The sequence below is a fragment of the Ciconia boyciana genome, chromosome 6, assembly GCF_034638445.1.
Source record: "Ciconia boyciana chromosome 6, ASM3463844v1, whole genome shotgun sequence".
In the NCBI taxonomy this organism is placed as follows: domain Eukaryota; kingdom Metazoa; phylum Chordata; class Aves; order Ciconiiformes; family Ciconiidae; genus Ciconia; species Ciconia boyciana.
In genome coordinates this window covers 339,836-360,201 of record NC_132939.1, presented here as the reverse complement: position 1 = coordinate 360,201, position 20,366 = coordinate 339,836, and the positions used below count along the sequence as shown (strand labels likewise).

The 20,366-nt window shown below is 51.3% G+C and overlaps 2 protein-coding genes across 4 annotated transcripts; one reads left to right on the top strand and one right to left on the bottom strand.

Annotated features, from left to right (window-relative positions):
* Nucleotides 1-4,521: 4,521 nt before the first annotated feature.
* On the bottom strand, nucleotides 4,522-14,195 carry PSMD13 (proteasome 26S subunit, non-ATPase 13). Its single transcript, XM_072864162.1, has 13 exons — nucleotides 14,010-14,195; nucleotides 13,429-13,507; nucleotides 12,496-12,530; nucleotides 12,362-12,417; nucleotides 11,928-11,971; nucleotides 11,578-11,664; nucleotides 10,520-10,691; nucleotides 9,950-10,029; nucleotides 9,740-9,865; nucleotides 8,967-9,029; nucleotides 7,896-7,976; nucleotides 6,111-6,227; nucleotides 4,522-5,349 (listed from the first exon to the last, which is right to left on the bottom strand). Exons 1-13 carry the CDS (start codon nucleotides 14,102-14,104, stop codon nucleotides 5,254-5,256), a joined length of 1,131 nt encoding a protein of 376 aa, XP_072720263.1. The 5' UTR covers nucleotides 14,105-14,195; the 3' UTR covers nucleotides 4,522-5,253.
* A 64-nt stretch (nucleotides 14,196-14,259) lies between these two features.
* On the top strand, nucleotides 14,260-20,004 carry SIRT3 (sirtuin 3). 3 transcript variants are annotated; one of them, XM_072864163.1, is made up of 8 exons: nucleotides 14,260-14,411; nucleotides 14,636-14,756; nucleotides 15,782-15,979; nucleotides 16,598-16,830; nucleotides 16,992-17,092; nucleotides 17,305-17,466; nucleotides 17,894-18,103; nucleotides 19,835-20,004. In XM_072864163.1, exons 3-8 carry the CDS (start codon nucleotides 15,837-15,839, stop codon nucleotides 19,853-19,855), a joined length of 870 nt encoding a protein of 289 aa, XP_072720264.1. In that variant the 5' UTR covers nucleotides 14,260-14,411; nucleotides 14,636-14,756; nucleotides 15,782-15,836; the 3' UTR covers nucleotides 19,856-20,004. The 3 variants fall into 3 exon arrangements, with proteins under 3 accessions (XP_072720264.1, XP_072720265.1, XP_072720266.1); XM_072864164.1 differs by having other exon boundaries at nucleotides 14,275-14,515; XM_072864165.1 differs by lacking the exons at nucleotides 14,260-14,411; nucleotides 14,636-14,756 and adding an exon at nucleotides 14,793-15,557.
* The last annotated feature ends 362 nt before the right edge of the window (nucleotides 20,005-20,366 follow it).

Sequence of the window (20,366 nt, the reverse complement as noted above, 5' to 3'; positions counted from 1 at the left end):
CCCGCAGAAGAGCCTGCTGCAACCGTGAAGCCCCAGGAGCTGCGAGGAGAGTCAGGGAGAGGAAGGTGGCATTCCTGACTCCGGGAAGGAGAACTCCGAGCAGATCCGTACAAGTCCTGGCAAACTTCCTGCAGGGCCTGGTTTTAAGGGAGAGAAGAACAAAGCTGGGTTACTCAGTGAAGCAGGCACGTGCTGAAGGTGAGAGGGCACTACTTCTCCCGCTGACAAGCATCCTCATATCGGAGGAAAGACCCAGGCTCAAGGCTTTCAGCCACTTCTGCTCTCGGGTCAGGGCAAGTTGGAAGTTGCTTTTGCAAACTCCAGCCCAGCTCGATCAAACATCGGGAGCAGATCTGCCAGCACCTCAGAGGGCCTGCGGCTGGCAGGCTTGCGGGACAGACACCACCGCAGAAGGAGAAGCCCGTGCGTACACGGCTTTGAGCCTACGCAAGCACCGAGCCGCAAAGGAAGATGGAGAAGCCATCGCCACGGACAGGACGAGCAAGGTCCTGCTCGCTGCGATCAGACAGACAGGATCAGGCATCACATCTGCAACGGCTTTAAAAAAAAGCACATTGTGGTTTGAGTGCTATAAATTTTTAAAAGCCCGAGAGAAGAAGAGGTCTGCTCTCCAGCGGAGCACCACAGAGAGGTCCCACCTTGCTGGCTGGGGACACAGTTTTTGACCTCAGAGGCGTGGGGAGCTGGGTGCTGCTGAGGGGAAAAAAAAAAAAACAACAAAACACCACGCTTAAGGGAAGAAAAAAATTAAGTAGGGAGCCATTTGGGAAAACCTTGCCATTTAAGGGTTTTCTGCGGCCGTGCCCTTGGGAGAGCAGCAGGCCCCGTGCCGAGGGGTGGCGGCGGGGGGGTGGTGGCCGCGGTGACAGGCTGGGCAGCTGCAGCCCGGCCGCAGTGAGAAGAGCGGCGTGATCGCCCTGCCACCGCCATGTGGGGCTTTCAGCGGGGCTCTCGGCTGCTGGCCGCCGTGCTGCGGACCCCGCGTGTCCCCCGGGCGCAGGTCACCTCCAAGCCACCCGAACACCCACTCTCCGCTGCTGTGAGTAGCCTGGGGGGGACTGAAAAGGGAGGGAGCCAAAAAGGAGGGGAGCCACCTGCTCCCAGGGGACGCCCTGGTCGGAGGGGCACAGACCCCCCCCCTCCGCATTACAGCCAAATTATTTTTGTTGGGAGTGAAAGCAAATGGGGAGGGGGCCGAGAGAGGAGGCAAGAAAGAAAGAAAGAGAGAGGAGGCAAGGTGCCCCCAGAGAGGTGCAAGCTCCAGACTGCACCCCCAGAGGGGGGGCCATGCCCTGCTCCCCCCCTTCAGGCTCTCGCTTCCATTTTATTTTCTCCTTTAGCCCCCTGTTTAACCTTTGGGGCCTCGGGTAGCTGCTGAGGGTCCCCTGCAGCCCAGGGTACCCCCCAGGGACGCTAAGCCACAGGGCAGCCTGAGGACCTCAGGGAGGTGGCGGTGGCACCGGCCGTTCCTCAAGGCACCCTGCCAGCACAGGGACTGACCTGGGCCCCGTCCCCCCGCCTTTCATGGGACACTCACCCCAAAGCAGGTGTCCCCATGGGCAAGGATGGGGTCTGCTGTCATCGCAGAGCCAGAGCATGTAGGTCCCTCCATCATTCCTCCCTCTGGGGATGATCCCCACCAAAAGAGGAGCCGCTCCAGCTGCAGAGACCCTCCTGGGCTGGGAGGAGGAAACGAGCCTGGAAAAAGGAACTTTTCACCAGAAATCCTGGCTGGGTTTCACCTCCATCCCTTGCCTGTGGAGTTTACCCCCTGCTGCCTTTCCAAGGTCCGCAACAAAGTGCTTCACGAGCCTGGAGACTCTGTTTCTAGCCAAATAAAAAAAGAAATAAAGGTGACAGTGCAAGGGGTTAAGTGCTGCCCTGGTGCACCAGAAATAGGAGAGGCTGCTGCCGGTTGCCATTCACACCTCAAAGTCAGCTGAAAGTCAGGCACAGCTGCTCTCGGAAGCACTGCCAGCCCAAGCCTCGCTGCTGGCTGAAGGTCACAAGTTGCTCCGATTTCCCAGCGAGGATCACGGCAGAGAAACACGGAGTGATGGAAACAAACCTCGAGAGCAACCAGCTTGGTCCACTGTCGGTGGAAATGCTGCGCTTGCCCAAACCTCCCCCCACAGCCACAGGGCGCGTCCATCTGACAGCCGCGGGGCCGGAAAGAGCAAGGAGCACGGACAAGCGCGCGCGATCCATTGCATTAGGCGCAGCACCAGTGCGCAACCGCCCCGGGAACCCCACGTGCAAGGCGGCTGTTGCACAGCCATGCCACTAACAATTCTGTTTCTTCTCCCACTGGCAGGAGCAAATCATCGCGTTTTCCGTGATGTCTGCGTGCTTCCTGATGCCAACAGCCTGGATCCTGGCACACGTGGAGCACTACAAGAGCAGATCGGACTAAGAAGCGGCAAGAACAACCTGCACCCCATTGAGAGCAGAAGTATGAGTGAAGACAAGACCACAGAACAGATCTTCACCGCGAAGGAACCCTGAGTTTGTTCATTAAAATTCACGTTAGCATTCAGCAGAATGGCTTGTTGGTTTTGCTTTGACCATGTGCTTGTTTCAGGGGAATGGATCTGTAATCCTGCTGTTGGACAGCACGCTGCCCTAAAGGCGGCATTCCTTTAGAAATGCAGCAGGCTCCAGCAGGCAGGGATATTTCCCACGGGAGCTTCTACCTCGTACAGTTGCAGCGAAGCACAGGGCAGACACCAAGGAACCACTCACAGCACTAACGAGGAAGCAAAACCAAGTTAAATTCCTAGCAAGAAAATACTCAAAGGCTGTAAGTGACACAAAGTGGTCTGCAGTCTGGGTGCGGCACAGCCGACTTCTCTCCTTCCTGCATGAAGAACCTCTCCACCCCCCAAACACACCCTAAATTGCCCAAGTTACCTGTGTCAGGGAAGCAGACAGCCAGCACTTGCTCCCACACAGGAAGGTTTGGGTGGCAAGTAATACTTCCAGGTGTCTTGGAAAAACCTCTGCAACAACTGTCGTAATTCACTTAGACTGCAGATCTTCACACTCCCTTTGGTGGGCTGCTCAAAAACTTACCTACAAGCGAGCACTCCCCACCGTACAAGAGGGTTGTCAAAATACTCTCAGGAGAAGACTTTGGTGCCGTTTCAACAGCAACAGTTCAGGCTTTGATACTCACCTAAAGCGACAGCAGCCCTACGACGCCTTAGCTTTGCCACACGGTTGGCATTTCGTTTACTCCTAACATTTAGTGACATGATGCTGCTGAGGAGATTGTACTTTTTGACGCCCTTTTCCCATCCTTAGCTATGAAATAAAGGAAACATTTTCCTGATCAGAACGTGTCTCCTCCTCATGCTCTTCTGAAGTCAGTAAAAACGACATCAGGAATGAGCTTTAGAAGACAAAATGAAGCATAACTAGGGAAAGTCAAATTGCACGAGACAGGAGGAGAAAACCATGCGGTTCAATGCACACTCCAGCAGCCGAACGAACAAGGGCAGCGCAAAATGATAGAACTGACAGACCGGACAGGGAAGAGGCAGGCGTTCAGAACCGAACAACTCCGAGCCAGGAAGAAATTTAGGCCAGAACCAATTAGAGAGGCCGGAGGGTGGAGGGGGACCAGGTGGAGGGTCTGACAATTTGATTTTTTTTGTTGTTTTTAAAAAGCTTAAGTCTCCCTTGCCTGAAGCACCTTTGCACCTGCAGAGCAGTCTCGCATCAGCCACATCCTTTCTTTTGTCTGTCGCTGGCATTAAACCCCGAGTCAAGATGGCAAACTAGAAAAAGCATGCAAAGTATAAAAATCCCGGTAGGACCGTTTGTTGGAGTGACACCAGAGAATCAAACCGATAACTAGAGCTCTTGAAGCACAGTAGTAATCAAACTGGCGCTGCAAAGCAAAACAACCATGGATACATTGGCAGCAGCATTTAAAAATCCACTTACACCCCGAGGAACTGAGCCAGGTATGTGAACATGACTCCGTTCAACTGAAAGTCACTGCTATAAACCTCAGTGTAGTTTGCTATTACTGCCTCACAATTAGGAGTATCGTGCGTGCAAATGGATACTTGGAGGTAGCCTCCAGTTCAGATCTGCATTTGTTTCAAATTCTCGATGTGCGCAATTATCTTCCATCCCTATAAAGACATCACAGCAGCAGTAGGGCAAAACGATTACCTTACAGCAAGCTTTTAAAGTAGCAGTTGTTAAGAGGCAAAAGCAGAACAAGAACTTGTTGTCTCAGGCCTTCCTTAGGCCTTTTAAGTCAGTAATACTTACTCAACTTGGGAAAAGGCATCAGGACTACAGCTTCCCACAAAAGAAAGGAACTTGACAATAAAGTACATACCAAGGTACTACCCGCTAAGTAAATTACCTCCTACTCCCAGTGGTGATTAACAGACTGCTTAAATCCGTGTTGTTCTTGGACAGAGGGGTTTGTAACATGAAACAAAAGGAAGTGTATTTTAGTTACGAAGACAACAAACACAGAACTACAGAAAAGGGAAGGCAGAGAAGTTTATTCCAGCAATACTGCTGCACCTCACTTTAGCACAAAGTGTTCATAAAAGACAACCACCCCCAAAAGTACATAAAAACACGTCCACTAAATGGTAATCCTGGAAAAACCCCTTTGATGAGTAAACACTCCCTCTACTGCAGATGAGGAGGAGGGGTTGTGGAGAAAGAGGGCAAAAGGAGAAAGATGATTTCGGTAATGCTGCCTTGGGCTGCTGCAGGGGCAGGGGAGAGAGGCTTTACCGGGGAAGGTCATGCCCTCCTAAGGCCAATACCACTAAGTAATACCACACGTTGGTCAGGCACCTCTCTAGCATGTTTTCATAAAGGAGCTGCTGCTACCCCCTTTCCCCGGCAAATAGCCTCCGCTCCTGTAACATGCAACCAGCACCACATCCTCCCACAACAGTTTGATGCCAAGACTGATAAATCAACCACTGCGGAGCCTTTGTCCTCCTTTTACGAGAGCAGGATGGGAGCTCTCACGGTCAGTGCCACTCATGTTAGCGCACAGGGAAATCTTGACTCCAAGCACCAAAGGGTTACACAGCAAAAGGCCACTTACTCCTCCGAACAAGCGTCAAAAAGCTGCTCTCCCCTCTGCCCACCCGCCCCCCTTCAACATAATTCAGTACAGAGTCAGTGGTCTGAGTGCCGCTAGCATCAGTAGCAGTAGAAATTACTCTCCCAGGGGTAGTGCAAGGTCCTCTATGTTAGGATGTCGTGAGCTTGGTGCTCCACCAACATCTCCATGCTCCTCACATCTGTGCACCAGAACTCCAGGCGGTCCTTCATTCCTTTGATCTGCAAGGCAAGCCCGCAATAACCTTAACGCCTCAACTACTGGAAATACCGATATTCACCTTTAAGGACAAACACCTGAGATCCCAAACAACTTCTCAAACCCCCAAACATCTAGCAAAGATAACATCTTTGGTAACATCTTCTACCACCAAAATGGCAATGTTTAAAGATAAATTGAAATGCACAAAAGAAATTGTTTGCAGCTCGTATTCCATGTACTGATTGTTTTTTTAAAGGTAAAGGCACCCTATACAGTCTCCTAAAACATTACAAGGATGAACTTGAGAAGCTCAGCACCTTTGTCTTTACCACTCTGAACTTCTCTCTTCCCAAGACAAGTGTGCCACCTACAACCCAGAAACCCCAAGATTGTTTCATGCATTCAGGCTTGAAGCAGCCACACAGATGACTGCATCCTTCTGGAAAACACAGTCATAGCATTTGTGTTTTATGGTGGTTTGCGTGGCTTTCGGAAGAGAAGTGTCACCAATACCCTATTCTATCTCCTGACAGGTTTCTAACTACTCACTGCAAAACACAGATACAAAATGCACCATATACCCAAGGCAAACGCTGAAGGCGGCAACGTAAAAAGGAAGGAGGAAAAGCCAATATACTTCCTCCTTCCCTGAGCGTCTTCAAGGAGCACTAAGGAGACAAATCCTCAGACAGTGATGCTTCACAGTTCTTACTGTAATTTCCAGGTCACCTCCCCCAACAAAACAAGTTAGTACTGCCTTAATAGTCAAGCTGGTCATTACCTGTTGTAAATCCAACACGCGTGGCTGTACCCATGTCATGTGCACCCTCTTACCGACTTCATCAATACTGCCCTTTACCAAGCCTACCGAGAGAGCCTTCATCACCAGCAGTTCCACCTGAAAATAGAAAAAAAATAATTTGAGGAAACAATTGAGAATCACCCCTTTTCCCCGAGATGAATAAAGCCTTTAAACGGCACTAGCTTTCGGAAGACTGTTTACTACACACAACAAACTCAAGAGCAGCTGCAGCCTCTCTCACACCCATCCTCTTTTAGGTCATAATACTGACTTGAGTCTCAACATCTACATATACAGGAGGGATTTCTTTCCCCCAAGAGCTGATTTATTTTCTTTTCTCTGAAATCCCAGGAAGAACAAGGTAATTGGAAAAAGTCAACATGGATTTACCACGGTAAGATGGGCTCGACCGATACGACTGCCTTTTTAAATTAAGTAACTTGCTCAGTGGTTGAAGAGAGCGCTGTAGGTGCCCTGTACCTTTCTTTTAGCGAAGTGCTCAACAAGACCTTCTACCACATCCTTGTTGACAAGCTGGTAAGCTACAGAGCAGGTAGAAGGACCACGAGATCAGTGGAAAATCTGCTAAACTACCCATCTCAAACGGTAGTGGTTAGAGGCTTGAAGTTGAACAGGCAGCTGGTCATGAGCAGTGCTCCTTAGGGGTTGATACTGGGTCTGATTAATTATCTTTAAGCTAGCTGGATGACAATTTCACAGATGACACCAAACTGGTAGGGAGAGGTAGATGTGCCAGAAATAAGAGCTACCATGAAGAGAGACCTCGATAGACTGGGCTAACATGAGCCACATGAAGTACAGTGAAGATAAGCACAGACTCCTGCACCCGAGCCCAAACTATCCCAAGCAACAGCACAGCCGGAGGTCTGACTGGCTGCGGCACACCCCGAATATACTCAGCAGAGTATACTCCGATGGCAAGGAGCAGAGCCTGGGGGGGACAGCAAACTGTGCAAGAGCCAGGGGTGTGCCCCTGTAGCAACAAAGGGGAACTGCGTCCTGCTCTGCATCAGCAGGAACACAGCCAGCAGATCAAAGGATGTGATTATTCCACTCAGCACTTGTCGGAGCATACCTGCAAGACCGCGTCCAGTTTCGCATCACCCCCTTTCAGTTTAAGGGGGGCACTGAAAACTGGAGAGAGTCTAGCAAAGGGCCACCAAGATTAGGAGGCTGAGAACTTGACGTTAGGAAGAAATTTTATTTGTTCAGCCTAGGTAAGAGGCGGCTTGGGAATACCTCATCACAGTCTTCCCGTACCTAAAAGGCAGTAACACGGAAGATAAGAGATACTATTTTCACAAGGATGCACGGTGAAAGGACAAGAGGCCACAGGCAGGATTTGCTTCAGCGGGGATTCCATCTGGATAACAGAAGAAAATTCTTCACCATGAGAAAAATTAAACATCGGTGACATTTCCCCTCGCTGGGAATGCTCAAGACAGCTTGGCAGGGCCCTGCATAACCTAATCCAAAGGCCTGCTTTCAAGAGCATGGGGGAACAGATTACCTACAGAGCTCTCTTCCAACTTCAGACTACGACTAAGAATCTTCAAAAATTTATTTACCAAGAGACAGGAGCACCAAGCAGTTAATTCCTTCTCAACAAGGAAAAACGTTCTCCAAATGCACAAGAACAGGGGAGAACATTTCTACTTAGAGTTCACCTACGGGAGTAGGTCTGTCCAGACACTTTTAGATCTTCAGAACTTCGACATTAAGTTTATCTAAACCTGAACTCACCTCATTTACAGTGACTTTGGCACTCTTAGCAATCTCTTCAAAAGTGAGCTGTCTGTGATTGGCTGGTCGGGTGAAAGTCATCTGAATTCAAGTAAGCAAAACAAAAAATAAATCCCCCACAGTTTTAGTTTTTCCCAACGGTGTGCACAGCTTCCCTCATACTGCCCTGCTGAGCTCTCGATCTGCAGCAGCAACTGCATTTGTCATGTTTAATCAAAATACTTCAAAGAAAAATGCATTTACGTCAGCAGAAAGGAGTAGTACCGCTCCCTCCTCCACACACACCCTGCTGCTCCAAGCAGCAGCTTTTCTAGGCAACAACATAATCTCCAAATAAAGCAGATCAATCTGTGTTGAAACATCTCAGTGCATATCAAATCCCTGAGATAACACAGCACCTATAGGTGGTAAAACTCATTCACAGTAAAACTCTAAAAGTGGCATATATGTACACATCAACATACACACATACTGGTATGTGGGCGTGTATAAACTTACGTTACGCTCCAGATAACTCAATATTACGCTCCAGATAACTCAATATTTAAGTTTTTGAAAAAGATCCAGGGCCACGGAGGTTTGTACACCAGTATTATTTGGTAACAACAGAGCCAAAGCCCTCAAGTGACAGGAAATAAACTGTTTAAACATCTAGAGTTACCTATCAGGGAAAGGATTTTCAGTCCTTAGGAAACTAAGATTCTAAGGGTGTTTTAGAGATCTCTGTTATACTAGAACATACTTTAAGAGTTACCATATCAGATACCATCCTCAAGATACAAAGCTTGCTCTGTTCTTCCCCACCTCCATATCCTGCCTAAAAGAGCATGCCCTTGAAACTGCAAGCAAGTAGTACACCACAAGGCTTTTTCCCTAGCAGTACTTGCCTTTTGTCACCACCTACAGGCAAAATTTGCAGTCAACTATCTATACCCACGAGTTTCAGTAACAGGAGTGAATGAGTGCACCCAGCAGAGAACAGACTATTTAACAGCGCTACCCCCCCCACAAGGTAGTTGGAGCAGTCCCTTCCTATTTCCCGCATTTAGCACATCACAGTTCTCAGCTCACCTCCATAAGACATAACAGTTGGATCTTCTGCAGCAGAAGTGCTTCATTTGCAGCCAGATCTGGCTGTAAGAGGATAAAATGAAACAAATAAGTTCATCGCTACTTTTCCGCCCCCCCCAGGGGAGAACAGCACGCTACACGAGAGTTAGCTGCACGGGGACCCACCACCCTCCTTTACGAGGGCGGAGGCCGTTACAACCCACCCACTACCTGGTAATGGTTCCATAAAACGAATCATAAGAACCGCACAATTACACGCACTGCTTTGCAAGGCCCGCAACCTTTTATCAAAGGCCGCAGCCTTGCTCAAGCGGATGTACAAGTCGACCTGTACATTACTGCTATGTCAATAATTTCTGGTAGAGCCAGTGTAGTCAATATCCAGCACCACTGTTTTCCTCAAACTTCCTAGAACACAAGGGAAAACCACTATTTTACATCGGAAGCTGTTTAATACTGGGAGTGAATGGCATTATGGAAAGGAAATCAGAGATTATCTGCCTGTGCAGCACTGCATGACGTTTTTGTTTGCTTTCCCCTTGGATCACAAGAGATTTCTCTTTACTTCTTTCAGTCCACCGGAAAGAGGGAAGCCAAAAGAAAACTAATGATATGGATCAAGATGAAAGAAACATTACTGCCAAAACAAACATTAGAAAATTATACCAATGCACCAGAGTCAGGAATTCTTAAGATAAAGGTTCACAGAATCTAAGCATCCTCTGTAAATACTGAGCCTAGGCCTTAAGCAATATAGCAACTCATTCACTCACCTGCTGACCCCACGCCGACTTCAAAGCCTGAAATGTCTCTACATTTCCACTGTTGAAGGCATAAAGCGTGTCAATCAGCCACTGACGATCAGTGTTTCTCAGGGACTCCAGAATGGGGTGCATGAGCTGCAGAAGCCAGGCAGGACAGCATTAATAGGGTAACATCAATTCCTGATTCTCAACAAGTGAAGCAATGCGGCATCAACTTACCAGCTCCCCAAAGTTATAAACACCTTCCCCCAAGAGCCCTGCCAGTCCCAGGGTAAAGGCTCTCTCCTGCTGCTCTGATACTGGGGGGAAAAAAAAACAACAAATAAAAAAACCCCCAAAACCAACAAAAATAGTTTGGATGAAGCAGCAGTCTAAGCCCCATCAACCCCTCCCTCACCCTCCTCTGTGTGCCTGTATTAAATCATTCTCAGCCCTCCTTCTCATCCTCTCCCAAGCCTGAAATTCAGAAGCCGGCAGTAACCACAGCAGTAGCACAAAAGGGCCGCTTGTTGAATCTGTATTGAAGATTTTTGGGAACTAGAACAAACTACCCCTTCTGGTGGGGACAATTCCCCCCTCCCATCACCTCAACGCAGCTTAGGAGCAGAATCCTACTCAGCCATTCTTCTTGTGGGGTCTTCCTCTTTCTACCTAGATCCTGGCCCAACTACAGCAGATTCAAAATAACATCGAGAAAACCTGTTCTCTGCCAGTGCATTTATTTAGATTGAAGAAATGAAACAGAGAATGAAGACTGGGACTTTCTATGCTTGGCAAAGGAGTTGTTACCTGGCAGATCTTTAACATCAATGCATCCCAGAAACCGCAGAGCGTCCTTATAGTAAGAGGCATGGTTCCCAATCGTCTGGTAGTACTTGCTGGAGAGATCGTAGAAGCGGCTGTGAACCGAAGTCACCCCAGGGAGATTGTTCAGCATCTCCTCAACCTCCTCAATGGTCTCCTAGAGGAGGGCAAGAACCTGTTTGTTACGGGTGAAGGTACACCTCCTACACCCCCGTGCTCTCAGCCTTCTAGTTCACCACCATCGGGGTTACAGCATTCTTGCGTGGCCCAGAAGTAACGTCCACTCAGTAGTAAAGCAGATGAGACTGCAGCCAAAGCCACTACCACACTATTAGAAATAAAGCAATGGCACTCTTCCTTTACATAGTAGTTAGGTAAAAAAAAACAAACCCAAAACCTGCAAAAAACAACCCTGCAGCTATACTTACGGACATATATATACACACCTGCTTTATATATACTTGTACCCAAACCCATCAAACTTTGTACTTGCTCCGAGAGACTTAAAGCTGCACTGCATGAAAAAAACCCCTCATCTTAGCTCTAAGAGATGGTTCTAAAAAAAGCCAAGAGATGAAATAAACAACCTCCTTAGCACAGGAAATGATACGCTAATTCAGTCACCGTTAGCGGCTCGCCAGCAAGCAGCATATATACTGTTGAATTCAGGAGACCCTCTAAGCTGCGAACTGGAATATATCAAGGTATTTTTTCCCCTCTCTTCTGAGCTGTGCACACCAGCTGCAGTGATCAACTGCAGGCCACCAATAAGTAACAGCACCTCAAAGGCTACGCGCATCAGAATCTCACTGAAGCTTCAGAGATTTGGCCATAAGTACTATACACGCATTTTTATGGCCTACAAGATGCAAAGCAGAACCGCAGGTCTTCCTGGAAACCCCAGGAGCTACAAATCTATCGCCTTCTCATTCAAAACTGAAGCACAGACACAGGCACATCCACGCTGTAGGTAGTAAATGCTGAAGTGTGTCACAGTGCTCCAAAATATCCCCACGCTTGAACTACTCAAGTCATCACCTCACCTTGGTGACCTGCAGGTCTCCAATGTTCAGCTTGAGCGCCCCGATGGCTGTTTTACACAAAATGACAGCTTCATCACTGCTTTTTACCTGCAGTTACACAAAGATGCGTGTTTAGGGAGCGTTACCCTGGCAGCCAGGTAGGCTCTTGAAACCGAGACTGTGTTGGCTGCATTTCATTTGTTAACACGTTCCTGCATTAAAATACAGAGTTGTTTGCTGAGAAAAGGAGCAGGTATTCTCCAGCAAAGGTTTCAACACACACATATCTGCCTCTTCAGCTATCCCATACACGCTCATATGCAAAACGATTCCTGTAGGTGGACTACCAGAAAAAGCAATTTCAAAAATACCTTTTCTCGAGTCTTTTCCAGAAAAGTAAGGGCCACATTGGGATCTGAAGTAGAGAGGAGAAAAAAAAAAAGCAGCAATATCAGGAATTCCCGTGGAACTAAATCTCAACCCAGAAATAAATCCTTTTACTGGATTCATGAAGACTGGAATATATTTTTTCTATAGCGTACCGTTCAACCTTCAAAAATTGCTACTTATCATAGGCTGGGCTTTCTGCTTATCAGCCACTTCTCTAGCGAAGCTGTAGATTTGCTACTCTATGTAGCAGCAATTATTTAAGCTCTTCCAGTTAGTGCCTTCCCTTTGCAATACACCAGAAAGACAAGAGCTTAACATTGAAGATTTAGCTGTTACTCTTAACTAGTCAAATTTCACAGGCATCAGTTGCTAAAAATACTGTAAGTAACAGGTAGTAACAGGTAAGGACGCTTACCTGTCATCTGTCTGACTACATGAAGAATGATCTCTACCAGGGACAAGGGGTTCACCCTAGAACAAAGAACTCCTTGTCAGAACAGCCTTAGTCAACAGTAGGTTACCTGAAAACTTCCAGGCAAACAAACTCACCTGTGTTCAAACTCGCTGATGAAGTTCTCGTACAGCTGTAGGCACAAAGATAGCGACAGTCAGGGCAAAGGGGTATTTCATTTCAGCTACGACACTTGCTTTTCACTGTATCCCAATTCCTTTCTCCAGCAAAGTAGTGGGCATCCAGCTACACTGTACAGAATCCAGGAGCCAGAAATTTTAGACAACTCTGTCTCTGCAGTCTCCTTCCAACTGCAAGGAGCGACTGAAGACACTCACAGGCTAGCAGGTACTACAACGCAGCACCTCCCCGCTGTGCGCTGGCCTGGTGCACGCCTTCAGTTATCGCTGCGCAATAAGCACAGGCCTAAAGCTTTCCAATTCCTCTTTGCGCAGATTCGGAAAAGAGACCGTCTCTAGAAACCCACGGCTCTTTGTCATGGAAATAACTATCCCCTGGGAACTGAATTTTAACCTAAAAACACAAAGGAGAGCGAAAATACACGATTACTTGTAGCGTGCAGAGAATACACGACTCTGGACTGAGTATGCCGTTATCTTCGTAAATGGAAGAAGTTGCCAGGCGGGGTGAAATAACCTACTGAATGCTCTGAAGCGTTTGTGACCACCTGACAATCCATCCTACGCTTGCAGCTGGAAACCCCTTGGTACAAGAGGGAAAGAAAAAGGCTCCCCCTGCACCCCCCCAAAAAAAAATCTTAAGTGAATGAAATTAAAGAATCATTTTGAAGCTTCTAAAATTGACACATTTAATTTTAGCAGAATTTTCACACACCAGCCAAATCCTGCACACTCCCCCCTAGCGCATAAACCCCAGAAAGCTGAATTCACCTAGTTTAATAGTTCTCCAGAGACAAGCCACAGGCTGCTTATTTTTCACTAGTACAAAAATACCATCGCTCATCTTCGCTACGGAAAGATAAAACACTTGGGAACAAGCAAGCTCTTCACCTTGATGAGTCCATCTCCCTGGGCGAAGCAAGGGTCCTGAACAAAGTCCAAAACTTGCAGAGTCAGCTGGTGCCAGAGTCTGAAGAGACAAGAAGGTCACCCAGTGAGTTCACGCCTTACGCCAGCTCCTCGGCTCCGGCCGCATCCTCCGTTCCACACGCGAAGTCTGCCGAGCCCGCCCGCCGCCGCGGCTGCCGGGACAGACCAGCACCAAACACCGGCGGCAGAGACCCCCCTCGGAGCACTGACATAAAGACACGCCACGGAAAACAACACGGAAACCGGCCCCCGGCTTTTCCACGGCCGCGTACGCGCCGGCTAAGCGGTTCCCAAGCTCCAGCCCGCGCCCCTGCCCCCCGGCGGGCTCTCCAGCCCGGCACTTCGCACCGTGAGCCCCGCGCTCCGTGCGACGGGCCAGGACGGCCCACGGCCGGCCCCACGGCGCGTGTGCGCGGGGGCACGGCCCCACAGCAACGCGCCGGGACACCGGCGAGAGGCGGCCGGCAGCCGGGCCGGCCCCGCCGGGGGCAGCGGCCCCCTCCCCGGGGCGGGTGTTACCACAGCGGCGCCCCCCAGCTCACTTCTTGTTGTAGAGCTCCTCCAGGCGGTGCCACACGGCGGCCTGCCCCGGGCCCGAGCTCTGGCTCTGCTGCAGGAAGCCCGGCACGTCCTTCATGGCGGCGGCCGGCGGGAGAGAGGAGGCAGCGACGCCAGCACCCGGCCGCCCCCGCGCTCGCGGCCGCCGGAAATGCACACTCACTTCCGGCGCCGCGCGGGGCGCGCCGGGTACCGTAGGGCCCCGCGGCGATCGCCCTCCCCGCCCCGCCGTAGCCATGGCAACGCCTTGCCCGCGGCCTCCCCGCTCCCTCCCCAGACAAACACCCCCACGATCCCCGAAGCGCCCCAAAACGGAGCGGGGGGGAGGCGGGGGCCCGGCCGGGTCGCTGCCCGAGAGGCCGGGCGCGCCTACTCGGGACATTGCGGTAGCGCCGCGGCGGGTGCCCGGCGGGGAGCGCGGCCGCTGTCCCGGCCATGGAGCGGGGGGCGCGGCGCGGCGCGGCGGCGGGCGGCGGGCTGCTGGCGGCGGGTGAGGCCCGGCGGGCCGGGCGCGGGGAAGGGCCCCGCGGGGGACCCCAGCGTCAGGCGCGCGTCGCTGCCCTCCGGCCCGCCCTCACCAGCCGGCCGCCGGCTCTGTGCTCTCTTGCAGCATGGAGGAGCCTGTGGGAGCGCGGCCCCAGGGACGGCGGCGGCGGCGGCCCGGGCGGCCCGGCCCGGCTCTCCCTTTACTCAGCGGACAGCGAGGGGACGGCCGGCTCCGCAGCACGGAGGTAGGGCTGGCCGCTCGGCGCGCCCCTGGCCCCGCAGCCGGTGCCGGTGCCCGAGGCCCGCCGGGCCTCTGCAGCGGGGTGCCGGAGGGAAGGAACGTGACGGAGGACACCCCCTCTCCTGTCTAAAGAGGCAGATGGGTCGCCATCTCTGTAAGCCAGAGCTGGCCTGGGAGCCCGCAGAGTAGGGAGGTCTCCCAGAGCGGTGTTCGCCGGTGCCCGGCCGTGCGTTTAGCTCCCCGGGAACCCGGTCCGCGGAGGCGGAGCCGTGCCCTTGTGAAGACAGCGTCGACCACACTGAGGCCGCGGCCGACGCTTACGGCTCGGATTGCCAAGATCCAGCAGCTCTCTCTTGGCTTTTCCCGTTCCCCCGCCTTCTCCAGGCTCTTCGTAACGTCCTGCACCAGCAAGCACTAATTGTCCGGGGAGAAGCCGTTCCTTGAGACGATAACGAGCGTTCTCTGCCCCATCTGTACTTAGTGCTGACCTGCGATTCCTTTGGGCGTTTGCATTTACGTGTGGAGCTCTCTCAAGGCAGAGCCCTTGGGGGAAACAGAGAAAGGAAAACGTCTGTGCTAACCTGGGCAGTGTTGTCCCAGGGGGACCGCATCACCCCCTTAGAAACTTCTTGAAACTCGGGACATAGAGAAGAGTCTTCCTTATCCCAAGAGCAGTGTAAATCGACTGTGAGACTTGTGAGTCCCACTGCCACTGTGCCCACAGCCGTCTCCACAAAAAGCCCCCTCTCGCAGGGGTACCAGCGATTCGCTATTTGTAGATCTGCCTAAGAAAGTGCAATGGAAGGTACCTGCTCCTGGGTGTGGATTAGACCAATGGTTACACTTTCTCTTAAGTTAGTACTAGCACTAGTCCTGCTGGTACTGGTACTAGTTAAGTACTAGCACACAGTCCCGCTGACTGAAAGGCTTTCTGCAAAATTCTTGGGGTGGTTTTCTCCCCCTGAGCAGTTTTCAGCTGAAGTCACTGTCAGTACGCTACCCGCTGTGCTTTCTCTCTCTGCCGAGCAGGATCCAAGGAACCAGGCCCTTCTCTTTGTCTGCTGCTGCCAGAGCCATTTTAGGAATGGGCAGATGGGGAGATGATGGCGGGAAGCAGAAGCTCACCCTGCAGGATGTGGCAGAGCTAATTCGGAAGAAGGAGTGTCGCCGAGTGGTGGTGATGGCTGGCGCTGGGATTAGCACTCCCAGCGGCATCCCGGATTTTAGGTAATGCCTCCATCGTTTCATTTGTCCTTTGTCAGTGCTGGGAGGGACAAGATCTTCAGCTTAGATAATGCTGGCGCCTGCTACTCCTCTCACCCCTCCGTTTTGTTTATCTGTGCCAGGCTAGACTAGGCACAGGAGTTTCCGGGCTGCTGATCCTCCTTCTCCAGCCAAAGGCAGGCTGGCGTCACCAGTCGGACTTGAGGCCGTTCCTTGGCCCAGGTCTTCAATATGGTTAAGTCATGCCTGTTGCTTGATCCTGCGGCTGCACTCGCTGCACCACCTTGTCCACCAGAGAAGAGCCAGCGTGGCCGTGGCACGGGCTCGAGGTGCCCCAGCTACCTCACAGCGTACCAGCGTGGCCCTTCCCTTCCTCCGACTGCGGGCACACCTCTGCAGCAGGCGGGAGAAGGTGGGGTGGCAGTAGAGCAGGGATGCGAGGCAGGTTCTCCTCCTGCGCAGAGGTACTTTCAGCTGCTCTCTTGACACACAACGGACAGCACAAAGCAGCCAGAGAGAACCCAAGGACCCGGCTGGCTGCTCTGTCACGTCTTGGGCTGGCTCTGTGGTGGGTGGCATCTCCTCCTGCATTCTACCAGCCCCGCTCTCCTCTCTTTGCAGGTCCCCAGGGAGTGGCCTCTACAGTAACCTTGAGCAGTACAACATCCCTTACCCAGAAGCCATCTTCGAACTGATGTATTTCTTTGTCAACCCTAAGCCCTTTTTCACTTTGGCAAAGGAGCTCTACCCTGGCAACTACAGACCCAACTACGCCCACTATTTCCTGAGACTCCTGCACGACAAAGGGCTCCTCCTGCGCCTCTATACCCAGAATATTGACGGGCTGGAGAGAGGTGAGTTTTCTCTTCCCCATCTCTCAGCAGCAGAGCGCCGGGAGGAGATGAGGGTGAGAAGCAGAATAGGAGGCAGGACTGGGGAAACGCCCAGGGACTGTGGAGTTTCTGGTTCAGTCACCTCACGCTGAGTTGGTCCTCTCCCCCGCGCTGTGTTCCAGTTGCTGGGATCCCTCCCGATAGACTGGTGGAAGCCCACGGCACCTTTGCCACTGCCACTTGTACGGTCTGTCGAAGGAACTTCCCAGGAGAGGACTTCAGGGTGAGTGGTCGCAGCTGGGCATCGACACATACATTAATGCAAGGAGGAGAACCTGTTGCAGACCTGTTATTTTGCCCTCAGGGCCAAGAGGTTTTATCGGAGGGGACCAGGCTTGGGGCTGGATGTTGCTGCGAGGATGTGTTGTGGTTCTGACCCCGCTGTGCAGGTATGCACTGCCCCGTAACGAGTGGTGTTGGGTGCTCTTGCTTCAGGGGGACGTCATGGCAGACAAGGTCCCTCACTGTCCCATCTGCACTGGAGTCATCAAGCCTGACATTGTGTTCTTTGGCGAGGAGCTCCCGCAGCGCTTCTTCCTGCATGTGACAGACTTCCCCACGGCAGACCTGCTTTTCGTCATCGGAACGTCCCTGGAGGTCTGGGACTAAGGGAAGCCCCCACTCACAAGGAGAAAAAGGCACACAGAAAACAGGGCCTGAGGGGAACTCTGGAAGAGAGAGAGGGTTTAGAGGAGAAGGCGAGAAACTGGGTTATCAAGGTAAAATTTGAGGTGGCAGGGTAAGAAATAGGGTGCATGCGCTCCGAGAGACCCTCTGAAAACCTTGTGTGCTCCTGGTAAAGGTGGGCACCTGGAGAGCAAGAGATGAGCTTTGCGGCTACCCGAGGAAAGTCACCGGATAACTGGTGGCATCCGTAACCTGTTCAAAGCTGGGGTAGCTTAGCCCACGGTGGGAGAACTGTTAAACACAGCGGTTACAAGCTTAGTATGCGGTGATTCGTGCCCACGGTGCCCCTCAGCAGGGTGACCATCTCTCTCTGCTCCTTCGGGTTGCCTTCCTTTAGGTGGAGCCCTTTGCCAGCCTGGCAGGAGCTGTTCGCAGCTCCGTTCCCCGAGTCCTGATCAACCGAGATCTCGTAGGACCCTTCGCCTGGCAGCAACGCTACAATGACGTAGCCCAGCTGGGGGACGTGGTCAGTGGGGTCGAGAAGCTGGTGGAGCTGCTGGACTGGACTGAAGACATGCAAACACTAATTCAGAAGGAAAAAGCAAAGGTGGGAAGGGGCTCAGAGCCCTGTCTCCCTCCCTCAGCCTCTTTGTTCCTTGTGCGGGAGTTATTCCGGGGGGAGCAGGTTTGTGCTTGCTGGGGTTAGACTTGCACCACAGACACGGCCATGCTTGCAGTCCGCATTCAGGGAAAAGGACCACAGAAAAGTCCAAAAAGGTGGCAAACCTCAGTGCTCTTTCACACTGAAGGTGCCACAGAGCAGGGAGTGTGCTGCGCTGCTGAACGTTTCAGTGGTACAGAAAGGAAGGATGTGGATCTGCCAACCTCAGCTGAAACAGGAAGAATATGGAAAAGCCCAGGCTTTGGGTTGAATGAGAGTGCTTCAGTGCTTCTTCAGGCAGTGACCCACTCAATTACTGAAAAGCTTTCTGTTGATTTCATCTATTTTTTTGATTTGTTCCCAAACACACTGAAAAAGCCCTATAGATGAAGGTACAGTTTCCTGGAGCTGGAAGTGACCAACCAGAAGATCCCCTCTGTCATCTGTAGCAAATTAATCCAGTACAATCTTGTAAGTCAGCAGAGGACTCGCCTTTGCACTTAAGCAACACAAAACGTGGGCATTCTCTTCTCCAGGCAATGCTTCCCTCAGATACGTGTGAGGAGACTGGAAAACTCCACTGAGCGCGCAGACAGGCAGCGGGGCACGCGCTCGGTGCTGAAGCTGCTGTTCAGGCATTGGTTTTTACACTGCCCATTCCCTGGCTGAGAGCCTGAGCCTGTGATGCCGCTAATGGCACATTAACATGAATAATTGCTGAACTAAACCAAGGAGCCGAGCCATGCATCACCCGAGTGGAGCTTTCCTCTTTCTGTACATTCACTTAATTGCATTGGTTTCATTTCTAGTGGTTTTTCTGGTCATTGTGAGAAATAAGGAGTAGTGGTAATGAAAGGGAGGCTTTAATTGTGCTACGTCTGACTCTGAACAAGGTGCTGCCGTGGCCAGACACGCGACAAGCAGCAGGCAGGAGAGAGGGTACTTGCTCCACCTGACAGCGTTGAATTGTCTGATAATTTATTTCCCCCTGATAAATTATTTCCCTGTGCCATTCTTAAAGCTGTAATCTTCTGAGATCTTCAGAAGTGAGAAATTGTAGGAGAGCAAGTTCTTAATTACTTTGAGTTTAGTGCTAATGTTAATTATTACATTACTTTAGACCTGCTGGGAAGATTTTTCCACATTTCGCATCAAACACTTTTTAAACTTTTTTATTTAAGCAGAAGTTGTAACTTGTGGGCTGGGCCAACTCTTCCACTTGTGTAAACGGGCACTGCTCCACCGCCTGCAGTAGGGCTCTGCCAACTCGCCGCAGTAAGAAGCCAGTTGTATTTTTAACAGATGCACTGTCTGTACATGACTTCTTCGACCCAAGAGAAAATCTGGCTTCAAGATTCCAATTTTAACATTCAGGTTGTTCTTATTTTCATCAGATTATGGGGTAGAAGTGAATAGGAATTATTAGTCCTTCGGTCAGGTTTTTGATTTTTCACTACAAACCATTTTGCATTTGTACGAGATCAACCGGCCCTTGGTTTAATACTTGTGCTGCTCTCAATCACTGACGGATAAAGCTGAGACAAGTGTGGTAAAGCATGAAAAACAAATTCCTCCTTGCTCTGGGGTTTTGGTGCTAGGAAGCATGCTGGCTGAGCTAACAGGGGCTGGAAGCTTTGAAGCACCCTAGCAAACGCTGTGTGGTCTTTCTATTTTTAGCTGGATGCAAAAGACAAATAGGACAGCTGGCTCCCTGCTGCTGGAGAGCGATGTTCACCTTGAAAAGGAGATGTTGTCACGCCCAGCATGGGCAGAGAAAGAGATCATGGCAGGGAGCCGTGGAAGAGGCCGTCCGGCTCTGCAGCAGCAGATCCACACAGGACCGGCACACTGGGGAGGAGGGGATGCTCGCGGCTCAATCCAGCCAGCCTGGAAGCAGAGCAGAGCGGCCTTCACCTGCGAAGGAAGGGAGGCTGAAGGGAGTGAAGCCCAAATGCCAAGCTGCAAACTGGTTCTGCACATGAAGGCTTTCCTACCTGAGACTTCAGAACAGCTGATGTGGCCACCGAGCACTGTTCCCTCCTTGTCCTGCCTCATCTCGGCACCCACTAGGAGAGACTTTCCTCCTCCACGGCTCTGGCTGTCACCCCATCAGCACACTATTTGACAACGTCCGGCCACGAGAGCTTCACCAGTAAGTGGCCGGGAGCTCGTGGGCTCGTGCCGGCGTGTCAGACAAGCTGTGCACATG